Consider the following 15,198-nt stretch of genomic DNA (forward strand, 5'->3'; position numbering starts at 1 on the left):
CGTTGGCCAACACATTTTGGGAGTTTGGGACTGCTTGACACTGGATCGTGGTGCAGATGGAAAGCCCATGAAAAAGTTTGTGGTGATCTCCAGAAGACACTGGGGAGGGAGGCATAGTGGGGCTGCCCTTCACCATCACAGTGTTTTGGGGGCAAGGGGGCATTGTGAACCCCAGACCTCGAGTAAGAGCAGAAGAAGAGCCATTTTGACAGCAGAAACCTAAAATGCAGCCATGGCTGATGTGGGCCATTCAAGACCTTCCAAAACACAGGGGAGGTTACGAGCTGGCCTTTGCTTGTTTGTCTGTGAATTTTCCTGGCCATCAGCTGCCGTGATGTTGTGGAATGCTAAGAAACAGTCTAACTGCTCAAGGCAAAAGTGTCAGCAACAGAATGTTGGCAAGCAGTGCAGGTTTTGCAGGGGAACTCAAAGCTACATTTAGCCAGAGGAAAACCTTAACAACACAGTCTGATGGGGCGGGCGGGAGGAGCTGGGTGCTGTGGAGTGAACAGGTGAGGGAGATTTGCAGGCTTGAATGTCTGCTGGAGCCGAGAGGGAAGCGAGGCTCAATGTCATACACCAATTGTTAGGGAACAGGCAAATCTGGGCCTGCAGGCCTCCTATCCATTGCGTATTTCCATTCTGCCACCTCCTTTTAGCACCACCTCTGGAAACAGTACCATAAAATTCCCTCCGATCTGCTTACTTCTTGAAGCTGCCCATTTAGCCTCACAGCTCTCCTGGGAATTCTCAGGCAAGGGTTTTGGTGAGCCTCCAGCCGGGGAGCGTTCTGGAACGTAGGAATGAGTGCCCCCTGCCTGCTAGGATGCCGTTCACTTCAGCGTGGCCCCTAATGTCCACTTCCCATATGTGTTGTGTTCCGGATTAATTATTGGACTGATATGCCGCCCTGTCTCATGGACTCAGAGCTGCTGAGCGTGCTCCCTTCTAGATGTTGATATTTTAGGCAGAAAGCCTGAGGGCAAAGCCTGGGCTGCCTTTTCCTTTCCGCCTCCAGCATGGCGTCTCAAATTTTAATGGATGCAAGTTGCGCTGGGTGTGTGTGTGTGTGTGTGTGTGTGTGCCCGTCCCCAAAGGGGGCTTGTCATCACCAGCAGCACTGCAGCCTCCTCCTGGCTTTCTTGGGGGCTCTGCCCCTTGCCAGAGATGGTGGGCATGGACCAGCCCCCCCAATGCTGCTTTCAGCTTCCAAAACGAGCTCATCCCCTTTGGGGGCAGAGGTGCTGTTCCCTTGGGCCTCTGACATCTTCACCTCCCGGTCCCCCCACACCACATACACAGCGTGGGCAGCCAGTGGCTTGGCCCTCTGCATGGGGGGCCCATGTGTAAGAGGGCTGGGAGATGTTTCCAGGGCCTGCCTTTGTAATTGGAGAGACTCTTGAAGCCTGGCCAAGCCCTGTCCATGGCAACAGGGCCAGAAGGCAGGGACCGCCCCCTCCAGCCCAGGCCTGCTCCCCCCCCCCCCGCCACTGGTTTGGTTGTGAGGCAGTAGGCAGGCTCCTCCCTCCTGCCTCCGAGGCTGGCCTGCTCAGCTGCCTGGCTCCGGCTGGCACTCCGTGACCTCCGCTGACATTCCCCGGGCGATTGGCCAGAGCGCTGGCGAGTGCCCTTTGCTGGCAGGCGGAGGGGGCCACTCACAGGGCTGCTCAGCGTGTGTCTGGTGCGCCTGGGCCTTCCACCTGTATCACCTGAGCACCTGGCCAAGGACATACGTTGTGTGGCCCTCCGACTGCCGGTGGCGGGGCTGGGACTGGGAGGTCTGCGGTGGCTCGCCAGTGAGTTCCTGGTGCCAGGCCGAGTCTCCCCAGCGGCAGAGGGTGATGGGAGTTGTAGTCCAGCAACATCCGGGGAGCCCCCGCTCTGCTGCCTAATGCCCCGCTCTCAGCACGTGCCCTTTTCTCCCTTCCGGGAGGGGAGTCTTCACCCAGGGGGAACGTGCCCCACGGCCAGTAGGGAGGGAGAGCTCCGGCATGTCGGTGCCTCTGTCTCAGAGGAGGGGGCAGGGCTTTGGGGCAGCCTTCTTCTCAGCAAGAGCATTCACTTGCCTTGTGAGACCTCCCCCCCGTGCCCCCCCCATCCACTTCTGCATAGGGCTGCCTCTCTCTCCGGGGCACCGGGCAGGGCCTCTGGGTCACCCCCCCCCTAAAAAGGGGGAGCTCTCAATCCCACATCCTTCTGGAGACGGCCTCCTTGAGCCCTTGGCCACGCCTTGCAGGTGCTGGACCGGGAGGGGCAGATGGACAACCCCTGCACCAGCTGGCTGGCTGACACCTACTGGGACAACATCACGGAGCTGGACAAGCTCACCAACTTCCACGGCATCATGAACTCCTTTGAGCAGTATCCCCGCGACTGGAACCTCTGGTACACCAACTCCAAGCCGGAGAAGGCCATGCTGCCAGGTGGGGCACAGCTGGGCTGGGCTGGGCTGGGCTGGGCTGGGCTGGGCTGGGCTGGCTCTCCCCCTGTGCTGAGGTTCCAGGCTCTGCAGCTGCATCGGAGCGGAGCACAAGGACAGGCAGAGCAGCCGCCCCGCTGGACCAGGCCCAAGGAGGCCCGTCTAGTCCAGCCTCCTCTCCCCCACAGTGGCCCCCCAGCTGCTTCATGCCCCCTCTCCTGCCGCTGCTGCCCTGCCACTGGGATTGAGAGGCACCTGGCTTCTGTGGCTGGAGGTGGCCTGGAGCCATCCAGACGAGTAGCCATGGATAGACCTGTCCTCCTCTGTGAATTGGTCCAAGCCCCTTTTAAGGCCATCCAAGCTAGTGGCCATCACCACAGCCCGTGGCAGAGAGTTCCACAGACTTCTAGAACAAGGGTTCCCAAGCCTGGGTCCCTGGAGGTTGGGCTGCAAGTCTCATCATCCTCTGCCACAATTGTGGCAGGAAATGTTGGGCTTTGTAGTCCACATCTGGGGACCCAAGCTTGGGAGCCTCTGCTCTAACTAAGGAAAACCCAGCGAGGTCAGACCCAGAAGCTCAGATCCATTCCACGCCCTGCTTCCTACACTGGCCCACAGAGGACCCTGGGAACCCCCCAAGTAGGGCAGTAAGGAAACAGCCCCCTCCTGTGCCTGCGGCCCAACCACAGAGTGGACCCTTCAGAACGTTTCGGGGGTCCTTAGAGTGGAGGTGGGGCTCATAGACTCCAGGGGGGCTGCTTTATCTCCCCTCTCTCTCACATGCACTGTGTGCTGTTGCCCCCTGCAGGCGAGTGGGAGAACTCCTGCAACCAGATGCAGCGGATGCTGGTCGTCCGGTCCCTCCGGCCGGATCGCGTGGCCTTCTGCGTCACGGCATTTATCGTCTCCAACTTGGGCTCCCAGTTCATCGAACCCCCAGTGCTCAACATGAGGTCGGTGAGTGGGCACATTGCTGGTGCTCGGAGCCTGGCAGGCGAGGCCCAGCCTTCCGCTCTTGGCCATTTGGAACTGTTTCGTCTGTGGCCGGCAGAAGCTCTGGGGCCCGGCGGAGGGGCCTGACTCATGGCCCCCTCTCCTGTCGCCCTTCTTGCCATGGGCCACAGTCTCTGCAGCTGGATCGGGGCAGGAGCCCCTGAGGAGGGAGGTCAGGAGTCCGTCTCCAGGCTTAAGTGGGGCTGGGTCTGATCTCCTCCTCACCTCTCCATTCTCTCTGGACGCAGGTGGTGGACGACTCCACGACAAAGACCCCGCTGATCTTTGTGCTGTCCCCGGGCGTCGACCCCACCTCCTCTCTGCTCCAGCTGGCAGAGCAGTCAGGCATGTCCCAGCGCTTCCATGCCCTCTCGCTTGGCCAGGGCCAGGCGCCCATTGCCACCCGCATGATCAAAGATGGCGTCCGCCAGGGTGAGTGCCAGAGGGCCAGAGATGGGAAGGCAGGGGACACCTAGGGCCCCAGGACCTTCTCTCCTGCCTGCTTAGCAAGGAGGGAGGCCACCCCCAGGACTTCGGCCCTGACGGCAACTCCTCCTGCATCACGGTCCACTTCTTCCTGCCCTAGCTGGCCGGCCAGCCAGCGTGGGCCTCCGCCCTCTCAAGCCCAGCATCCCTCTGTCCCCTGGCAGGCAACTGGGTCTTCCTGGCCAACTGCCACCTCTCGCTCTCCTGGATGCCCCAGCTGGACAAGCTGGTGGAGCAGCTGCAGATTGAGGAGCCACACCACGCCTTCCGCCTGTGGCTCAGCTCCAGCCCACACCCGGACTTCCCTATCTCCATCCTGCAGGCCGGCATCAAGATGACCACGGAGCCTCCCTCGGTGAGAGGAGGGGGAGGGAGCCTGGAGGGAGGGGAGCCCCGTCCCTCCCTGTGGGAGCCCCGTTTCCTGTGGAGCTTCCGCTGGCTCCAAAGGACCCCTGCCCGACCCACCCAAGGCCTAACCTGCAAGAGCTACAGATACCAGGCTTTCTCCTCTCCTGCCACCTTTTACAGCCACCCCACTTTTCTACGGGGGGGGGGGGAGAGAGGCACCGGGGAGGGGGAGAGGTGTCTGTCAGAATCTCAGAGTTGAGTAATTATAGGCCTGTCTCCAACCTCCCATGGCTGGGCAAGGTAATTGAGAGGGTGGTGGCCTCTCAGCTCCAGGCGGTCTTGGAAGAAACTGATTATCGAGACCCATTTCAAACTGGTTCTCGGGCAGGCTATGGGGTAGAGACTGCCTTGGTCGGCCTGATAGATGATCTCCATTTGGGAATTGACAGAGGAAGTGTGACTCTGTTGGTCCTTTTGGATCTCTCGGCTGCTTTCAATAGTATCGGCCATAGTATCATCCTGGAACGTCTGAGGGTGTTGGGGGTGGGAGGCACTGTTTTACAGTGGTTCTGCTCCTACCTCTCAGATAGATTCCAGATGGTGTCGATTGGAGATTGTTGCTCTTCGAAATCTGAGCTTAAGTATGGCGTCCCATACTTTCTCCAATGCTTTTTAACATCTACATGAAACCTCTGGGAGAGATCATCAGGGGATTTGGAGGTGGGTGTTACCAGTATGTTGATGACACCCAGATCTACTTCTCCATGTCAACTTCTTCAGGAGCTGGCATATCCTCTCTAAATGCCTGCCTGGAAGCAGTAATGGGCTGGATGAGGGAGAATAAACTGAAGCTCAATCCAGATAAGACAGAGGTACTTATTGTGTGGGGTCAGAACTCCAGAGACGATTTTGATCTACCTGTTCTAGATGGAGTCACATTTCCCCAAAAGGAACAGGTTCGCAGTCTGGGAGTACTTCTGGATTCACACCTCTCCCTGGTTTCTCAAGTTGAGGCAGTGGCCAGGGGGTGCTTTCTATCAGCTCCAGCTGATACACCAGCTGCACCCATTTCTCGAGATCAATGACCTCAAAACAGTGGTACATCTGTTGGTAACCTCCAGACTTGACTTCTGTTGCGCTCTATGTGGGGCTGCCTTTGTACGTAGTCCAGAAACTTCAGTTGGTTCAGAACGCGGCAGCCAGGTTAGTCTCTGGGTCATCTTGAAGAGACCACATTACTCCTTTACTGATAGAGCTACACTGGCTGCCAATAGGTTACCGGACAAAATACAAAGTGCTAGTTATAACTTATAAAGCTCTAAACAGCTTAGGCCCTGGGTATCTAAGAGAGCGTCTTCTTCACTACGAGCCCCACCACCCATTGAGGTCATCTGAGGAGGTCCGTCTCCAGTTACTGCCAACTCGTTTGGTGGCTACACAGAGATGGGCCTTCTCGGTCGCTGCCCCGAGATTGTGGAATGCGCTCCTTGCTGAGATACGATCCTCCCCATCTCTGGCAATTTTTGAAAAAACAACACCTGAAGACCCATCTTTTTGCCCAGGCTTTCTCAGCTTCCTAAATTTGTAGGTTTTAATTTCTGGTTTATTTTTAAATTGTTAGATTGTTTTTAGTTTTTGTATATGTTTTTAACTTGTTTTATACTATTGTTAACCACCCAGAGACAAAAGTTTGGGGCGGTGTACAAATTAGATAGATAGATAGATAGATAGATAGATAGCTAAGAATCTCTTCATGTGCCCACAATCAGTCTGCAAAGGGACTTAGAGGCACAACACTCAGCACACACCCCTGGATGCAAGGAGCCTGAAAGCAGGCTAGGTGGGGTTGCCCCCCTCAGGCCTCCCTGTCCACTCCTCCTTCTCAGGGTGCCCCAGCCCCACTTACTTGGGAGCTTTGGGGAGAATTCTATAGCAAGCATGGATGGTCCCCTTTGCTAAGCAGGGTGTGCCCTAGTTTGCCTTTGAATGGGAGACTCCATGTGTGAGCCCTGGGAGATCTTTGCCTCAGGGGATGGGGGCATAGCTCAGTGGAAGAGCACCTGCCTGCTTGCACGTGGAAGGTTCCCAGTTCCCTCCCTGGCAGCATCTCCAAGATAGGACTGAGGGAGACTCCGGCCTGCCTGTAACCTTGGAGAAGCTGCTGCTAGGCTGGGTAGACAATACTGAGCTAGATGGAGCAAGGGACTGACCGAGAAGGCCCTGTCCCACATGCTCAGCAGCTGAGCCTCAGTCCGCTTGGGCACGCCGAGCAGAGCCCCCTCCGATGATCTCGTCAAGCAGACCCATCCGAATGCAAATCAAGGCGGACCCTGCTTGGCAAAGGGGCGAATTCATTGTCTTGCCCTCTGAGACTGGGCGGTATTAGGTGGCTCAGTGAGTTCATGGCAGAGGCAAAAACTGAGTTCCTGGTGCAAGGCTGAGTCTCCAAAATGGCTGAAGGCAGGGGATGATGGGTGTTGTAGTCCGACAGCAGCTGGAGAGCCTCAGGTTGGCCATCCCAGCCTAGAGCTCTCCCCGCAGCTCCCCCCGAGCCAGGCAAAGCCCTGTGGGGCAACCCAGAGACGGCTTCTTCTCCCTCCTGGCTGGCTTGTGCTGTGTCTGCGGGTAGCTCTAAGACGCCCCCCCCCCCCGCTTCTTCCTTTCCCGGCAGGGCCTGAAGGCCAACATGAAGCGCCTCTACCACCTGATCACCGAGCCCCAGTTCACCCGCTGCACCAAGCCGGCCAAGTACAAGAAGCTGCTCTTTGCCCTCTGCTTCTTCCACAGCATCCTGCTGGAGCGCAAGAAGTTCCTGCAGCTGGGCTGGAACATCATCTACGGCTTCAACGACTCGGACTTTGAGGTGAGGGGGCCGGGGCAGGGCGTCGCTAGCGGGGAGAGGGCCTGTGTGCCCCCCCTCTCTCTGGTGGCCCCGCGGAGTGAGGGATCGAAGGAAGAAGGGAGAGAGGAGGGGTGGAGCTGGGGAGCCCTCAGGAACAGCGCCCAGCCCCTCAATCATAGCGGCACCCCAGCCTGCCACACCTCCTCAGGATGCTGTGTGGTGGGAGAAGGGAAAATGCCGGAAGGGGGCTGGAGGCGGGCGGGCGGGCGGAGGGGCAGGTGGCTTGGAGTGCTTGGCTCAGTGGCGACCCTCCTGCGGAGGAGGGGCAGGGCTCTGGCGGCGCTCAGGATGCCCTGCCGCGGGGTGGGGGGGGTGGGGGTTGGACTCCAACTCCCATCACCCCCAGCCCTCTTGGCTCTGGCCCTCGGGCAGCATGGCCCCACCCAACTGGCCAGGGACTGGGCTCCTCTCCCCCAGGTGTCTGAGAACCTGCTGAGCCTGTACTTGGACGAGTACGAAGAGACCCCCTGGGACGCCCTCAAGTACCTCATTGCAGGAGTCAATTACGGGGGCCACGTGACGGACGACTGGGACCGGCGCCTCCTGACCACGTACATCAACGACTACTTCTGCGAGCAGAGCGTGGCGACCCCCTTCTACAAGTACGAGGGGCAGCTGGGGGGAGCTTTGGCTCAGAGGAACCGCGCTACGGAGCAGGGACGGGGCGAGGGTCTTTCCCTTGGGAGGAGGGGGGCGAGGAGACTCTTCCTGCATTGGGTGCCCCCTGAGTTTTGCTCTGGCCGTCTCTGTGGCTTTGTCCTGCAGGAAACGTCCCCTGGCCTTCCTCTCTCTCTCACCTCCTTCCTTCCTCCTCCTTCTCCTCCGCAGACAGCCCTCACGCTTGGCTTGTTCTCTCACTCCGAGAGACGAGGCAGGAAAGCTGGCCTGGAGCTCTGGGCTGTGCAGGGGCTGGGGGCCACCCTCCCCGCACTCCTCTGCCTGCCCCACCTCGGAGGCAGCAGGGCCAGGACTCCATAAGCCGCAGAGCCCTCCCCTCGGAGAGAGCCTTCCGCTCTCCTTTCCATGCCTCTTGCCCTCCCTCAGCGACTCTGGTGGGCTCTTCCCGGCAAGTCTGGAGGAACTGGCCGGTGCTTTCCCCACACGGCACGGGCCCTGTTGACGTTCTGGAGCGTGGCCCCATTTCTGTCCTCGTGGCCGGGGCCTGGGACTCAGCAGCAGGGAGGGCGAGCCTGTGCTGAGGCCAGTTGGGGGCCCTGGGAGTGAGGGAGCCCGCCTGTCTCCCTAGGCTCTCCGTGCTGGACACCTACTACATCCCCAAGGATGGCAAACTGGCTTCCTACCAGGAGTACATCAGCCTGCTGCCTGGCATGGACCCGCCAGAGGCCTTTGGCCAGCACCCCAACGCAGACGTGGCCTCCCAGATCACCGAGGCCAGGACCCTCTTCGAGACCCTCCTCTCCCTGCGGCCCCAGACCACGCCCAGGGGGGGCGCTGGGCAGAGCCGGGAGGACAAGGTACCCAGCTGGGGAGGGGGTCTTCCCGTCCGGGCTGGCCCTTGTGCTCGGGAGCCCCCCTGGCACCTTCGGCAGAGCCACGGGCTCCAATCTGCACTGCCTGGATACCAGGGGGCAGGCGATTGCTAACATGAGAAGCAGCAGGAAACACCTAGCCCTCCCATTGTCCGGGGGAAGGGGTCTCTCTGGTGATGGCACTGTGCTTTGTACATGCTCAGGAGCACTGTTGCAATGTTCCACAGTGGAATCTTTGAAGCCAAAGTGCTCAATTAGCAAGACTGGGAGTAGGGTTGCCAACTGTCCCTCATGGCGCAGGATGTCCCTCATTTCAGGGATGAAATGTTGGTCCCTTTGGGACAGCATTTGTCCCTCATTTATTCAATAGCATATCATTCAGTTACATACACGTCAATAGTACTCAGGCTCTTGATTACCATTGCATACACCTCCCAGCCCCCCCCCCCACCGCCGCCAACTTGTGTCCCTCATTCTGGCAATGAAATGTTGGCAACCCTAGCTGGGAGGGCCAATGGCCTGGGAAGCCACAACCCCTCCCTCTTCCTGCCATTTCTGTGTGGTGGGACCAAAGGCAAGGCCTGGGTTCCCTGCCTCAGCCCCTGGGGGTAGGGTGGGGGTGGAGCACAGAAGCCCCGAGTGGCCAGCAGGCTCAGAGAGCGTCTTCAGGAGACGGGGCCCTGCGGGGGCAAGCAGCTCCCTCCCTGCCACAGCCCAGGGCTCTGTGTCCATCTTGTCAACTCCCCACGACAGGTGCTGGAGCTTTCGGCTGATGTGCGCAGCAAGATCCCGGAGGAGATCGACTATGAGGGCACCTGCAAAGTGCTCTCTGGAGACCCCTCCCCACTCAACGTGGTCCTGCTGCAGGAGATCCAGCGCTACAACTCCCTGCTGCAGGTCATCATGTGAGTGCCCAGCCCCTTTGGGGAGACTTCTTGGCCAAAGGGAGACCCTGCTGAACTTGCCCAGAGTGGAATTTCAGGGGGCCATCCCAAGGGGACTCAGCCGAGCGCAGCAGACCCTTCCGGGAACACGTCTTGGTGGGGCCCAGGCCTGCCGGAAAGCCGCACTGGCAGTGGGGTCACTCGCCACCACCACTACAAATTATACCGCTTTTCAATAAGATTCCAAAGTGGTTTACATAGAGAAATAATAAATCAATAAGATGGATCCCTGTCCCCATAGGGCTCACAACCTAAAAAGAAACACAAGATAGACACCATAAGAACAGCCCTGCTGGATCAGACCCAAGGCCCACTTAGTCCAGCATCCTATTTCTCACAGTGGCCCACCAGATGCTGCTGGGAGCCACGGGGCAGGAGTTGAGGGCATGTGACTCTCCTGCTGTGACACTCCTGCAACTGGTACTCAGAGGCATCCTGCCTCTGAGGCTGGAGGTGGCCTATAGCCCTCCAACTAGACTTCTCCTCCATGAAGTTATCCAAACCCCTCTTAAAGCCATCCAGGTTGTGAGCTGTGACCATATCTTGTGGCAGAGAATTCCACAAGTTGATTATGTGTGAAGAAGTACTTGTTTTTTGATCCTAAATTTCCTGGCAACCAATTTCATGGGATGACCCCTGGTTCTAGTGTTATGGGAGAGGGGGAGAAGAATTTCTCTCAGTCCACTTTCTCCACACCATGCATGATTTTATAGACCTCTATCATGTCTCCCCACAGTCATCTTTTTTTTCTAAACTAAATAGCCCCAAGTGTTGTAGCCTTGCCTCATAAGGAAGGTGCTCCAGGCCCCTGATCATCTTGGTTGCCCTCTTCTGCACCTTTTCCAGTTCAACAATATCCATCTTTAGATGTAATGACCAGAATTGTACGCAGTACTACAAGTGTGGCTGCACCAGAGATTTGTATAAGGGCATTATAATAATAGCATTCTTATTTTCAATCCCCTTCCTAATTCTCCTTGGCATGGAATTAGCCTTTTTCACAGCTGCCGCACACTGAGTCGACACTTTGACCAAGCTATCCACCACGACCCCAAGATCCCTCACCTGATCAGTCACCAACAGCTCAGACCCCTTCAGTGTTCATGTGAAGTTGGGTTTTTTTGTCCCAGTGTGCATCACTTTATACTTGCCAACATTGAAGTGCATTTGCCCTTTCGTCGCCCACTCATCTAGTTTGGAGCTCCTCACAATCTGTTTTGGATTTCACAGTTTGGTATCATCGGCAGATTTGGCCACCTTGCTGCTTAGTGCTTACCTCTTACCTGCAAATTTGGATCACTCACTGATCTACTTCTAGATCATGTATGAATAAATTAAAAAGCACTGGTCCCTGTGCTTTCCCCTGCCCCTTCCTTCCTTGAAACATATGTGTAGGACGACACAGGATAATTTGCTTTGCTACAAGAACTATGAAAAATGTCACAGAAATAAGGTCGTGTAGAAAACAATAGTAACATCTGACTATTGGAGGGATGCTGTGCTGAGGATGGAGAGTGTCAGTTGCTCTCCTCCTGCTAAACAAAGAGAATCACCATGTTAAAAAGGTGCCTCTTTGCCCAGTTAGCAGCAGTCCAAGAGCCGGTTTCAAGGGGCCTTTGGCAAACTGCCCTCCGCAGGCCTTCTTACCTGGGCAGACCCCAAGAGGGTTGCTCATCACTATCACATGAAGGCTGTAGGAACAGAGGCAGCCTCGGGGATCAGCAGTGAGTCCCTGGACCCTTGGCAGTTGCCCAACAATGCTGGCCCCTAAGCACCAAAAACACATGTTCAAGAGCCCTTGTATCTTCTCAAGCTGGCCCCAAAGCAGAAGATGGGCTTTCTGGGTTGCCTCTCCTCCTGGCAAGCTCTGCTCAAGCAAAGTCTGAGACTCCTTCCTGCTTCTACAGCTCATCCTTGGTGGAGCTGGAAAAGGGCATCCAGGGCCTGGTCGTCATGTCCACGGATCTGGAGGAGATCTTCAACTGCATCTTTGATGCCCGTGTGCCCCCCATGTGGGAGAGGGTAAGGCCTGGTGGGGGTAAGACATGGGGGCACGTCGTCATCTGGCAGGACCCCGTGGGCCTCAGGGAGAGGAGCACGGCCTCCGGGGATGGCCACATCATCTTCTGCCTGGGAGGGAGAGGCAAGCGTGGCTGGTGCTGCCTTCTGCATGGGGGCCTTTGGGGAAGAAGGAACTCCTGCCTCTCCTTGGGTTGGACACACGTTTCCTTTGATCCCCTGGGACAAGATCTATTTCTGGAAAGTGATCTGTGGCATTCCTGGTGGGACTGCCCGTCCTCTCCCTGCCCCCAATTCCCCCACTGCCAAGGTAAAGATTTCCCTTAAGGGAGGAACAGACAGAGAATTCACAGGCCTCCTCTGAGGGGACAGGACTTCAAAGTCTTTCTTCTGAGGTAAACCCTAGCAGCTGATCCTAACGGGATGCTTTGGTGGTTCCCCCTCCTGTTGCCTGCAGCTCTGCCTGACGAATGGCCGGCCTGCAGGCAGTGTGGCTCTTGGGGGGGGCGGGAGAGGAGCACCCTGAGCTGCCTCTTCTGGTTCGCCCCCCCCCCCCGCCCATTGTTAGGACCAGCTGCAGTTGGAGGGGGAAGGCGCCTCCCTCACTGGCCAGGTGCCAAGCCTTCTCCTCCAAGAGAGGGGAGAGGGGAACAAGTCGCGGGGTGGGGGTGGAGGGGGCAGGCTGGTTCTCCCTGCCTCAGGTCTCTGCAGACGCCTCCCGCCCCTTTCCCCCTTGGCAGGCCTATCCGTCCCAGAAACCGCTGGCCGCCTGGACCCGGGACCTGGGCCTGCGCGTGGAGCAGTTCACCCGCTGGGCAAACACGGCTCATCCGCCCGTGCTCTTCTGGCTCTCGGGCTTCACCTTCCCGACGGGGTTCCTGACCGCGGTTCTGCAGGCCGCCGCCCGCCAGAACAATGTAGGAAGGGGCGGGAGGATGAGCCCGGAGGGGCCGTGGCGGTGGCAGCCAGGGCCCCACACGTGGACCTCGGGGCTGTGGCGACCAGGCGGTGGGGGGGGGGCAAGCGGAGGGCCCAGGTGCCTGACCGTGGGGCCTGGGGTGGGGTCCAGGGGGAGGATGTTCCCTGGGAAGGGGGAAGAAAGGCCCCGTGGCTGTCCTGGGCGGAAGGGCTCAGGTGGGCAACGCTGCCGGAGCTGGGGGAGGCTGCTCACTCTCCCCCCCGCCTCCCTCCCTCCCTCCAGATCTCCGTGGACACTCTCTCGTGGGAGTTCATTGTCTCCACAGTGGATGACAACAACCTTGTCTACCCACCCAAGGTAGGTGCCTCCCCCTGCTGGGCGGGGAGGAAGCCGCTGCCCCGCCCTGCCTTCAGTCCTGCCTGCTGCCTCTGCCCTCCAGGAAGGTGTCTGGGTGCGAGGCCTCTACCTGGAGGGCGCCGGCTGGGACAAGAAGAATTCCTGCCTGGTGGAGGCGGAGCCCATGCAGCTGGTCTGCCCCATCCCCACCATCCACTTCAAGCCTGCGGAGAACAAGAAGAAGAGCGGCAAGGGTGAGGGGCCGCTGCTGCTGCACTGGGGCAAGTCCCGGGGGGGGGCGTCCTGCTGGGGCAGAGCCTGGGGCAAGAATCCCCCCCCCCCGGGAGCCTGGGAAGCTGCCTCCTGCGGAGTCAGGCCCTTGGTCCTCCCAGCTCAGTACTGCCGAGACTCGGACTGGTAGCAGTGGCTCTCCAGGCAGGAGTGGCTCTTTCCAGCCTGGCCCTGCCCGGAGATGCTGCCCGGGAGAGGACCCGGGGCCTTGCGCGTGCCAAGCAGGAGCCCTGCCACTGGCACCTCCTGAGCCAGCCTCTTGGGACCTCCCCAGGGATCTACTCTTGCCCCTGCTACTACTACTCCAACCGGGCCGGCACCTCCGGGAGGCCCTCCTTCATCATTGGCGTCGACCTGCGCTCCGGAGCCATGTCTGCCGATCACTGGATCAAGCGAGGCACCGCTCTGCTGATGAGCCTGGATACCTGAATGTCCACCTCCACTCCCACTGACACCCCCCCCCCACCGCCCTTTAATAGAAGTAGGTAAATTAAATAAAGCGGTTGTGTTTACAGTCTTTGTCCAGGTGTGAATGTGAAGTAGCAGGTGGGCCCTGGGGAAGCTGGGCTGCGATCACCTGGGAGGGCCAGCTCCCCCCCACAAGAGGCGGCTGGTGCCTCCCTCCCCTTCGCCTAGATGCTGCCACACCTGGAGAGCTGTATCTCAAGGAGGACATTGTGGAACTGGGGCAGGTGCGGAAGAAGGCAGCCCAGATGAGCAGGGGCCTGGAGCACCTTCCTTCGGAAGCGAGGCTGCAGCGTCAGGGGCTCTTGACCTTGGAGAAGAGGCAACTGACGGGAGACATGTTAGAGGCGTATAAGATCATCCATGGAGTAGAGAGAGTGGACAGAGAGGAGATTTCCTCTCTCACACACAACACTAGAACCAGGGGTCATCCCATGAAAGTGAAGGTCAGGAAATTCAGGACTGACAAAAGGAAGGACTTTTTCACACCGTGCTGAATTAACCTAGGGATGTGGTGGTGGCCACTATGGGTCTATTAGTCTGAGAGCTATTGGCCCCCTCCAGCCTCAGAGGCAGGATGCCGCTAAATACCAGTTGCAGCGGAGGAGCAAGGGCAGGAGGAGAGGCAAGCCCTCACCCACGCCTGTGGGCTTCTCAGAGGCATCTGGTGGGCCACTGTGGAAAACCGGATGCTGGCCTGGATGGGCTGCCTCAGGCTCTTCTGTCGACAGGGAGGGTGCAGCCTGGCTCCCTCCCTGTGGGGTCCTTGCACCCGGGACAGCCTCCGCATGCATTGGGCTCCCCCCCCTTTGCGAGAAGGAGGGGGCTTTCAGGGAGGGAGCGCCACAGAGAGAGTTGCTCAGTCATGGGGCCGGGAGCCAAGCAGGCCTCGGGAGCCAGGAGAGGAGGAAATACCTTTCCGGTGACACAGTGCAGGCGCGCGGGCTGTTGGGCTCCCAGCCAGAGGCGAGCCAGGGGCTCATCAGGCCGGCCGGTAGCCGGAGGTGTCCAGCCAGAAGAGCCCAGGCTGGAGAACTTGGGGTGCGGCGGGAAGGGCCGGGTGCGGGGAGCCGGAGCTCGAGGAGTGGGGCCGGGGCCAGAGCAGAGCCCCAGGAAGAGAAGCGGCGTGGCAGTGGGCGAGTGGAGGGGCTTGGGGAGGGCGGGCCGCTGGTGCGCTCCGGGCTGCATCTCAGCGCCGCGAACGAACTTGAGCGGCAGCCCCCCCCCCCCGCTTCCGTGGAAGTTCAAACCCAAACAAACAGCCCCTCCGCAGGGGTGCGGCTAGAAGACCCCGCGGCGCCCTTCCCAACGCTCTGCGGGGCCCGCTCCCGCTGCCCCCAGCCCAACCCACAGCGCGCCTCCGGAACTTTGCCTGCCCCTTCGCTCAGCGGCGGCGGAGGCAGCGGCTCCCCTCCTCGTGGGCACACACGCACACACACCCCCGCGAGAGCGAAGCCCCCAGGGCGGCGGCGGTTCTCGCTTGCTGGCGGGGCGCGGCGATCTCCTCCTCCCCCTCAGCAGCGGCGGCGGCATGAGGCTGGCGTTGGCACGGGGGGGGGCAGGGGGGAGGAGCAGAGGCGGGGACG

At 59.3% G+C, this 15,198-nt stretch overlaps 1 protein-coding gene across 6 annotated transcripts in view; it reads left to right on the forward strand.

The window, feature by feature from the left end:
* DNAH2 (dynein axonemal heavy chain 2) overlaps nucleotides 1-13,661 on the forward strand; it is a 158,803-nt gene extending 145,142 nt beyond the window's left edge. For 4 of the 6 annotated variants that reach the window (XM_053259994.1, XM_053259991.1, XM_053259993.1 and 1 more), the window contains exons 76-87: nucleotides 2,237-2,423; nucleotides 3,228-3,376; nucleotides 3,661-3,844; nucleotides 4,063-4,253; nucleotides 6,918-7,109; nucleotides 7,566-7,750; nucleotides 8,395-8,623; nucleotides 9,392-9,543; nucleotides 11,490-11,604; nucleotides 12,342-12,518; nucleotides 12,803-13,110; nucleotides 13,422-13,661. In XM_053259994.1, coding sequence (XP_053115969.1) covers nucleotides 2,237-2,423; nucleotides 3,228-3,376; nucleotides 3,661-3,844; nucleotides 4,063-4,253; nucleotides 6,918-7,109; nucleotides 7,566-7,750; nucleotides 8,395-8,623; nucleotides 9,392-9,543; nucleotides 11,490-11,604; nucleotides 12,342-12,518; nucleotides 12,803-13,110; nucleotides 13,422-13,599 — 2,247 coding nt within the window. In that variant the 3' untranslated portion in view covers nucleotides 13,600-13,661. Of the gene's footprint in view, nucleotides 1-2,236; nucleotides 2,424-3,227; nucleotides 3,377-3,660; nucleotides 3,845-4,062; nucleotides 4,254-6,917; nucleotides 7,110-7,565; nucleotides 7,751-8,394; nucleotides 8,624-9,391; nucleotides 9,544-11,489; nucleotides 11,605-12,341; nucleotides 12,519-12,802; nucleotides 13,111-13,421 lie in introns of those variants that run through there. The other 2 variants (XM_053259995.1, XM_053259996.1) reach the window with 2 other exon arrangements.
* Nucleotides 13,662-15,198: the final 1,537 nt, after the last annotated feature.

This window comes from Hemicordylus capensis, chromosome 6, assembly GCF_027244095.1.
Source record: "Hemicordylus capensis ecotype Gifberg chromosome 6, rHemCap1.1.pri, whole genome shotgun sequence".
NCBI lineage: Eukaryota > Metazoa > Chordata > Lepidosauria > Squamata > Cordylidae > Hemicordylus > Hemicordylus capensis.